The sequence below is a fragment of the Gossypium raimondii genome, unplaced genomic scaffold (genome assembly GCF_025698545.1).
Source record: "Gossypium raimondii isolate GPD5lz unplaced genomic scaffold, ASM2569854v1 Contig00120, whole genome shotgun sequence".
Lineage (NCBI taxonomy): Eukaryota > Viridiplantae > Streptophyta > Magnoliopsida > Malvales > Malvaceae > Gossypium > Gossypium raimondii.
Genome location: NW_026291279.1, coordinates 1 through 9785, shown reverse-complemented (window position 1 = coordinate 9785; position 9785 = coordinate 1). Strand labels below are relative to the sequence as shown.

The 9785-nt window shown below is 30.9% G+C and overlaps 2 protein-coding genes across 3 annotated transcripts; both read left to right on the top strand.

The window, feature by feature from the left end:
• Positions 1-1950: 1950 nt before the first annotated feature.
• On the top strand, positions 1951-4029 carry LOC128036958 (probable disease resistance protein At1g61300). 2 transcript variants are annotated; one of them, XM_052627302.1, is made up of 3 exons: positions 1951-2289; positions 2387-2453; positions 2876-4029. In XM_052627302.1, the coding sequence occupies exon 3, from the start codon at positions 3347-3349 to the stop codon at positions 4007-4009; it is 663 nt and encodes a 220-aa protein (XP_052483262.1). In that variant the 5' UTR covers positions 1951-2289; positions 2387-2453; positions 2876-3346; the 3' UTR covers positions 4010-4029. The 2 variants fall into 2 exon arrangements, with proteins under 2 accessions (XP_052483262.1, XP_052483263.1); XM_052627303.1 differs by lacking the exon at positions 2387-2453 and having other exon boundaries at positions 1951-2196.
• A 126-nt stretch (positions 4030-4155) lies between these two features.
• On the top strand, positions 4156-6216 carry LOC128036957 (disease resistance protein At4g27190-like). Its single transcript, XM_052627301.1, has 2 exons — positions 4156-5857; positions 5933-6216. The coding sequence occupies exon 1, from the start codon at positions 4156-4158 to the stop codon at positions 5854-5856; it is 1701 nt and encodes a 566-aa protein (XP_052483261.1). The 3' UTR covers position 5857; positions 5933-6216.
• Positions 6217-9785: the final 3569 nt, after the last annotated feature.

Here is a 9785-nt window from a genome sequence, read left to right as displayed (position 1 = left end):
CTAAAAAGATTATTAAAACTTTTTAAAAGAAACTCAAGAGAAATTCTTTGAAAAGAAAAAACCCAAAGAGAATTTATTAATTTAAAGAGAAATAGAATAATAATGAATTGTATCAATTGTGTACAATGCATAAGCCTATATATAGGCTAGCTAAATAAATCTAAATAAAACTCTTAAGTATACTAGAACTCTAATTTAATCTAAACAAGAAGTAGTTTTAAACTAAACTTTCTTGTTAACATAAAATTCTTAAAGAACTTAAAATACTTAATAATTATAAAAATATGGAATAAAATAATAAAATAATAAGAGCTGATAAATAAAATATTGGACTCGATATAATAAAAATTAAGCTTAAAACTCGAACCTAATATGAAACGTCTAGGCTTGTGAGACCAATTGAGGTTCATGATGTGAAATGGCTAAGCTTGTTAGCATTTTCCACATGGGCTTGTCATCATAGATTGAGAGTTTAGGCCAACGAACAGAATTAGTCCCTTCGAATTCATCATTACTCTAGAATCCATCGTCTTGAAACTTCAACTCTTCTTCTTGAATTGTTTTCGTGATAAAGTCTTGAACAAATAAGTGTAGTTTTGACTTTATCTTTTGGATTTAGATCTCGTAATTGGGCTTTGAGAGAAACTAAGTTCATCTCTATTATGGCCTTTGAATTGACTGAGTTGCTCGTATCAATATAAGTTTCGTAATTCGGTTAATGTATTTGAAAAAATTGATTCAAATAACAGTTAAAATTTTTACATTTTAAATAATTCGATTCGATTAATCATTTTACCATTCCTATTCACCACTATTCTCTCGCACATGCATTTCCAAAATATAGTTTGCTCATTACTTGTTCATAGCTTCCTTGCTCATTACTTGCAAATGCAAAGATTGATCGACGAACAACGTGCCATAATTTAAAACAAATTTAAAAATCTTTAACAGATTTTAATAATGTATTTTAAAATAATTATTTAAAACATTGTTAAATAAATTTATAATTTATAACTAAAATATTTACTTTTTCTTTTTGGTCTGATGAGGATTAAACAACTATAATTTTTATTCTTAATTATAGAAACAATTAAATTTCTTCCAAAATAATAATAATAATTAAAATTAGTGTTAAAATGGGGGTAGTTGTTTAGCAATAGATTTAAAAATATTTTAAAACAAATACTAAAAATTAAAATAATTTCAATAAAATTGATGGGGACATTCCATTTCCCACATTCAAGTCTTTACATATGTTTCAACCCACGTAATTATCTCCATAAAATATTTTATTCCTTAGCAATTTAAGAAAAATAACCAATGTAACCAAAACTAAAATACTCATAGTTTAGTAACTAATAGTTAATAGTGTATGGTAAAATAAGAAATAAGAAATTTATCCTGATTTTGTATTAAAAAACTCAAAATTATTTATAAAATAGAAAATTGTATATTATTCAACATAGGGATTTGTTACAATGTTCTTGGTGTCCTCTGGCATGTTGGCAACACGCACTAAAATATGATGACTAAAAATATTCAAAGACTTGATATGTAAATTTTTCATTTTGATTGTCTGTTGAAAATAAGCTCTAAGGGTATTGTGTGACAGGTGGCAGCACAAAATCTTAAATAGGGTTAATTTCTTTGTAAACTCTCATTGTTTATTATTTTGTTTTACCCCTTCAACACCAAAACTACAAAGTTTTCTTACCTAATATCAGTTGACATTGTTGATAGTAATTTTCTTTGGCTCATATATATATATATATATAATAAAATTTTTCTAAAATTTTATAATTATAATTTTATAGCTACCGTAAATTAAATTGATAATAAGAATAATTATAATGCCATCTGTAATGGCAGACAGCAAAGAAAAGGCTAAAAGAAAAAGTAATAAAATAGGATTTCTTACTAATAATTCTGCCTTTGTGGATCCTACCACAGACTTCATAATATGCCTGTTTTAATCTTCACTTTCTTCTTATTTCTTCTTCACTGCTTTTAATTTGTTTCTATGTCCAAGGTCTATCACAAATTTTCTTTCATTTGCTTAATTCATCACATGCTTTTCTTTGCTTTTGATTATCTGCTACTGTTATAGCAGCTAGCTTTGTCAGATTGTCAAGGAAGTCAACTTCACTGCTTTATTTTCAGTTCTAATCTCTCAACACTTTTCAGCCACTAAGTCAGGTAATAAGATCTGAAGCAATTATTTATTGCCAACTTCAATGATTTTGTTTTGCTGTCCAAGGTCTATCACAAAATTTCAAGCATCCTATCAAGGTAATTTTCTTTCATTTGCTTAATCCATCACATGCTTTTCTTTGCTTGATTCATGACTTTGCGATGATTGTTTCTGATTATCTGCTACTCTTAGCAGCTACCTTTGTAAGACACTGCTTCATTTTCAGTTCTATTCTCCCAACACTTTTCAGCCACTAAGTCAGGTAATAAGATCTGAAGCTATGATTTCCTCTACTGATTATCAACAGTTTTGGATTTTAAGACAAGATGAACAGCAGACATAATCTACTCTCGATTGACATTAATACAGAAAGAGCTACCCAGAAGCAATATAATGTTGAAATCTCAAACTGTTAACATTTTAACTCTTAATCTTCTGTAATGAACTGTTGCACACTTGAATCTAGCATTTTTTATACATCGAGAGCTTAATTCTGGTGACCAGAATTTCATCATGTTTCTGTTTGCCACCCATCCATAGCTCCATCTAATAAACGCCACTGCTTGAAACTTGCATTCATGTTTTCCTTTTCATGCTTACACTGACATATCAATACTTCATAAAATATCCAATTCATTCACAGATTTTCATTCTCTGCTACTGTTATATATGATTGCATTGCAGGGACATAGCAATGGAGTCCGTAGGGCCTGTTGTCGGCATTGCAAATTGTCTCGGAACTCCTGTTTGTAAATATTTGCAATATCACAGAAAGCTGAACGATTATGTGAGAAACTTCAAGAGGATCGGAGATGAATTGAATTGCAAAATGGAAGATATAGAGCTGCAATTGAAAGCAGAGCTTCTTCGGCCTCTGGGGAAGATACCGAAGAAGGGAGTTGAAAATTGGTTGAAAGCTGTGAAAGAGATGATTAGGGAAGCACAAGTTGTTGAAAACAAAGTCAGTAACGGGAGATATCTCTGTCGTGCTTGCAACGGGAAGCTGGTTGATGAAAAGACTCGAGAAATGAAGAAATTTCTTGATAACGCTCCTAATGCCTCTGAAGGTCTTGCCATGGATGGTCCAAGTGCTGGGTTGCCACTGCCAACATCAGAACTAGTTGGAGAAGAAGCTGTCAGAAATGAGATTTGGGCATGTTTGATGCTGGAGGAGGTGAGCAAGATTGGGGTTTGGGGATGGGCGGTGTGGGTAAAACCACTATCATGAAGCACATCCACAATGATCTTTTGAAAGAACAAAGATTCGAAAGGGTAATCTGGGTTACCATATCAAAGGAGTTCAATGTAATGAAGGTACAAGATAACATTGCAAGTGCGTTGGAGGCGAAGGAATATTTAGACAAAGAAGAGGACAAGCTCAGACGAGCAGCAATCTTGTCAGAAATGCTGAAGAACGCAGGAAAGAATGTTCTAATCCTAGATGATGTGTGGGATAAAGTCTCCCTAGAGGAAGTTGGGATCCCTGAGCCGAGTGGTGGCAATGGCTGCAAGTTGGTATTGACAACCCGTTCGGAGCATGTCTGTAAGTATATGGGTTGTAAGGTGATAAAAGTGAGGCCCCTTTCAGAAGAAGAGACATTGATACTATTCTTGAATAAAGTTGGACCTAACATAGTTCAAAGTCCAACTATAATGCCAACTCTGAAGCTTGTTGTCAAGGAATGTGCGGGTCTACCTCTTACAATTATCGTGGTAGCTGGTACCATGAAAGGAGAATATAACCCTCGTATTTGGAAAAATGCACTCAAAGATTTGAAAGAGAGAATAGGAAAGTGGAAGGAGTGGAAGCTGAGGTAATCGAGCGCTTGAAATTTAGTTTCGATCACTTGAAAGATGAGAAAGTAAAAGATTGTTTCTTGTATTGTGCACTATATCCTGAAGATTATGAAATTCATAAGGTTGAACTAATCGAGTGTTGGATTGTTGAGATATTCATAGACGAGATGGACACAAGACAAGAAATGGAAGATAAAGGCCTTACTATTTTGAAAAGGTTGGAAGATAACTGCTTGTTGGAAAATATTACCACTCAATTTGGTTTACATGGTATAAAGATGCATGATGCAGTGAGAGAGATGGCATTGTCGATCACAAGAATGAATCCTCGATATATGATACAAGCAGGTTTGCAATTAGAAGAGTTACCAGAAAAGGAGCAATGGAGTCCGGATATTGAGAAAGTGTCACTTATGTATAACTCCATATCAGAAATTTCCATAGATGTGCTACCCACAAAATGCCAACTGCTCACAACCTTGTTATTGCAGAACAACCCTATAAAGAAGATCCCATATTCTTTCTTCACAAACATGCCTTGTCTTAGTGTTCTCAATTTGTCCTTCACAAAGATCGAGAGTTTACCAAATTCCATCTCTGAACTAAAGAACCTCACAACATTGTTACTTCATAGCTGTCGAGAATTAAGAGATCTGCCTTGTCTTTCGAGGCTTCAAGAATTGAAGGAGTTGGATCTTCGTTGGACTGAAATTGAGGAAGTCCCTGAAGGCATAGATATGCTGATAAAGCTAAGATATCTTGATCTTGAAGTGTTCACTCTGAAAGAGATACCCGCTGGACTTTTACCAAAACTCGTTCACCTTCAGCACTTGAGTTTTGCTGGGAACAATGAAAAAATAAGTCTAAAAGCAGAGGAGTTGGAACCATTGAAGAAGTTGGAGCTCTTTACTGGGTGTTTCGAAGACATCAGTGAATTTACTAAGTTCATCTCCTCAATGCAACAAAGTAAGAAAAGTCTCATCAAGTACCATTTACGGGTGGGCTCATATTTAATTCCTGCGTGGAGGACTCCTGAAATAGATAAAAAAGTGGCAATTGGAGGAATCGACAATTGGGAAGGTGAGTTAATTATGCACCCAATTGAAATTCAAGAGTTGCATATTACTGAGTGCGACTATTTGAGAAGCTTAGTTGATGACAATTCTTCCTTCAAAAATGCGATTGACTTGAGGGTTTGTAGGATTTGGGGGTGTACAGGGATTGAGTGTGTTGTTTCCCTGTCCTCTTGTTCCTCTTCTTCCGCTCATCCATTTCAGAGCCTTGAGGTGTTGGATCTTCAATTTCTGCCAATGTTGAGTGCCTTTATTATGAAAGATGAAGGAATTGGTTCAGCAACAACATCATTGGCTCCGTCTGCCACCTTTTCCCATCTTAAGGAAATTACGATATACAGCTGCTCAAGTATGAAGACGTTGCTTCCACATTGGTTGCTTGCAAACCTCCAAAACCTGGAAGAGATACATGTGGGTGCTTGTAGTCAGCTAGTAGAAATATTGGGAGCAGCAACATCAGAAGTTGAAGAAAAAGGGAGTGATACGTTAATCAAATTCCATCTTCCCAAATTGAGAGAATTGAGACTAAGTAAGTTACCAAATTTGAAGAGCATTTGCAGCAAAAGTGGAGTGATGGTTTGCGATTCTCTCCAACTTATCCAAGTTGTTGTTGAGTGTGATAAACTGAAGAGAATTCCTCCATTTGTTCCCCTTGTTGGCACTGGGCAGCCATTTGCATATGCTCCACCTTCTCTTACCATCAGGTCAAGCACAGAATGGTGGGAATGGTTGGAGTGGGATGACCATCCAAACTTTAAAAATGTTCTTCGCTTCAACCCCTTTGGAAACTTTTAAGGTATCAACCATTTATAGTTTAGTTTATATTTTCTTATTTTATAAACCTAATTTCTCCATTTTAATTCAATTTCAGGTATATTTTTGATATTGAAGAAGAGAAAGATAAAAGGGTTGGTGGGAAAGAAGTAGGGGGGAGGATAGTGCAAAAGAGAGGAGAAAAGGAATAATGGAAGGAAGAGGTTAGGCGCATAAATAAGAGATCAAACTGCCTCCACGTTTTAAACATTGTCCCTCTCTTACCATTCCTTCTATTCTCTATTTCTTCTCTAATATATATATACACTTCCGAAAATAACCTTCTAAATATTTACTATTAAAATATTTATATTAATCAAAATTATTTAAGTTGGGACAAAACTACTATCATAGTTTTATTACCAATAAAAGTTAGGAAAGTATTGTAAAAAGACATAATATTTTTAATTTCCATAATATTTATAAAAGAAAATATAATTGGATCCATTCATATGTAAACGTAACATATTTCTAAAATTAAATAATATTTTAAATTATGAGGACTAAATGAGAAAATTAAAAGGTGAAATCCTTTTAAAATAAATTAAAAACATTAAGGGATTATGTTGCAAATAAACCCTCCACGTTTCCCATATAAAAACATTTTCCTTTTCTTTTAATTTGTGATGGATAAGTTGGAAAATAAAAATAAAAAACTTAGTTTCCTTCTTTTTTCTTGCTTCATTTTGTTGTCCGACTTTTATTTCGAAGCCAAAGGTTTAAATTTTGTTAGTTTTAAATACCGAAAATATCATGGTTCTCAATAATTATATAGTTTGTAACGCCAGAAAATTTACATTTTAAAAAGAAAAAGTCAAAACAAGATATTTTTGTTGTCGAGAGAGGCATAGATATAGAGATTCTAGATAAAATTTCTATCGGCAGCTAAGTTGCATATTTATGAGTGACATACCCGCATATTGGTGTGATTGGATGGATGGACTCTTGTAATTCTAATTGGTGATATTGCTTGAACGGAGATGGTATGTGGCAATTAAGGGTATGATATGATAAGATATGGGACATGATTTGATATACTATGATAAGATAAGATAAGATATGAAACATGCTATAATATGATATGAAAACCGATATGACATAAGATATGCTCCGATATGCTCACCAAAGTTCTTTGACTTCTCAAGAAATCGGCATACTTAGGACCAAACGATGTGCGAAGCTCAAATTGGGTCTCATTATTTTAGTATGATGGTTCATGTTTTTAAATTATTCTAGACTTTCTAGATTTTTGGGGGTTGTAAATCTGTTTCGTATTTTGCTTTATGTTTTGGTTTGCTTAGTTGAATTTAGTAATTATTACTTAAAACTACAAAGTTTTGTGTTTTGCAAATATAGTCATGATTTTCAAAATTTAATACTTTAAAATTTTCGCCAAAATAAAGTAATCATTTAAGTGTTTTCTATAATAAAATAAATAGTTTTAATGAGTGTTTTCTTAAAACTGGAAAGTGATTTGTCGAATTAATATTGCCAAAACACATGATTTCAAATTCAATTTCTAGGTTTTTAAATAAGCTAATGTAATTTCTCCAAATATGATCATAAAGTCGGCGGGTTTGGGATGTTACAATTTTAGTCCTTAATTTTTATATTTTGATCAAATTGACCCTAATTTTATATAAAATTATAAAAAACTCAAAATCATTTATAAAATAGACAAATGTATATAAAATTCTAGAAAAGTAAAATCTTGAATATGTTGTTGAATAACTAAATTGCATGAGAAATAAAGAAAAGTATCATTCAATAGAATCCAATAACAAATTAGAAACAAAACAAAATAAAAAGCTTAGTTTCATGCTCTTAAAGAACATCTAGGACCTGATATTACAGAGACTTATAAAATCGACCGGATGTCATTCTTTTGTCAAAAGATTACAAAATATACTACAATTTTTTCAAACTCATTCCAAGTTTTAATTACATTTAAATTATTTTTCAAAACCCAAATTGTAAAAACAAAATGTGTTTCTTCTTCCATGGTTGAGGTGGGCTTGGACAAGGTTTTTATGTCACGAATTGTTTCAACTCAATTCAATTTAAATATTAAAAAACTATTTTTAAATTTTAAATTTAATTGAGAATATAAAATATTTTTAATATTTTATTATTTTTTGAACTCTCAAATGGACTTTTCTGGGTTGACCGAGCTGGGCTAAAAATGGGTTAAGCTTGAAAAATTTTAGATTATTTTTTAGAGTATATCAGGGAGTCTAATAATTACAATTTTTTAAAAGGTTTTAATAACACTAGAAATCTTATCACACGCATATGCGTGTGAAAATCACGATTTAGAACACATATTTGTGTTTAAAAAGAACATACAATAAATAATGAAAAGTATGATTGAACTAATTAATAATAACACATGAAATATGTATGGTATTAAAATAAAAATTAGATTAAATTGAGATTAAAACAAAATTTAAACACAAAAATAGATGAATATTAAATGAATACAAATGTTTATCGTTGTTTTGTCTTCAATCTTGAGTTGGTGTCATGTTCATTTGTGACGCTAAATCAATGACATTATTTACATATACAAATATATGCATGGTGTCTCCTAGTTCAAATATCATTATGGGTAAATTTTTATTGATTTATAAAAAATATAAAATGATGAAAACACCCTCATTAACGTATATCTTACTTTGCAAATAAAATAGTATTTTGGTAATTTTCTTATTGAGTTGGGACCCGATTGATGAGTGACACCAACTCAGTAAAATGCTTAATACATAGTATAGATAAAACAATTCAAAACTAAAATTTTAAAAGAATTTAAGGTAAAATTCAACTATGGTTAAGTTTTCATTTTGGTCACTTAATTAAAAATGTTACAATTTGATCACTAATGTTTTAAATTATTTTCTTTTTGTCACCCTTTGTTAAGTGGCACTTGTTTGATTAATATAATAATAATTCTAGTCATCAATTTTTATATTTTCATCAATTTTACTCGATTGTGTATAAAAATTATTAAAATTATTAGATTTAATTATTAGATTTAATTTCAAGTTTTAACATATGATTATGCATTCTTAAACCCTGTTGTCCCATACTTTTCGATTAATTATTAGATTTAATGATAAATTTAGACTTTAACGTTTGATTATTTTATTAAAATTATAAGACCTCTAACCCATGTTTGTCGCTTTGATTGGGGTTACGAGATATTACCGGACATATATGAATTTTTTTATAACATAAACAAAATGAGACAAATCAAGTATACCAAATTTACATACTGAATAATTAATTCAAGTACATAGACTAACCATTCAAGAAAAATAAAGTGTACATTTTACTGATTCAATTAAACCAAAGTACACAGTAATTATTCAAACATATAAAATTATTCAACAAAATAAATACCTATTTTAATGTCATTAATAATTTCAGGCTTTAGCCGAATATACCCTATCCTCTAATAAGACACATTACCTGCTCATTAACAGAATACACAACCAAACCATTTTTATTTTTATTTTATAATCACCAACATCTTCAAACTAAACATGTTTCAAATACACCCTATTTATAAATATATTATTTCCATACACATAATTATCACTTATTAAAATTTTAATCAATCTATGCACAAGTAATTCAAACGTAAATATAGCTTGAACTACAAATTATAAGGCTAATCATACCACATTTGGCAGTACAAATATATATATAATATCCCTTGACTAATAAGTTTCAATCCAGTACATATAAGTTCATAATAAATTAAGTACAAAGTAAAATACTCATCAACTAATACATTCATTACTCATACTTAAATTAATTTGGTTAAATTATATCAAATTAATATAGTACCACCTACTAAACGAACCATGCATATATATATATATATATATAAATGTGTATAACAATTTATG

What these genes read in the sequence shown, in the direction of transcription:
- LOC128036958 (XM_052627303.1), top strand. Translation starts at nt 3,347, where the DNA reads ATGTTTGATGCTGGAGGAGGTGAGCAAGATTGGGGTTTGGGGATGGGC.
- LOC128036957 (XM_052627301.1), top strand. Translation starts at nt 4,156, where the DNA reads ATGGACACAAGACAAGAAATGGAAGATAAAGGCCTTACTATTTTGAAA.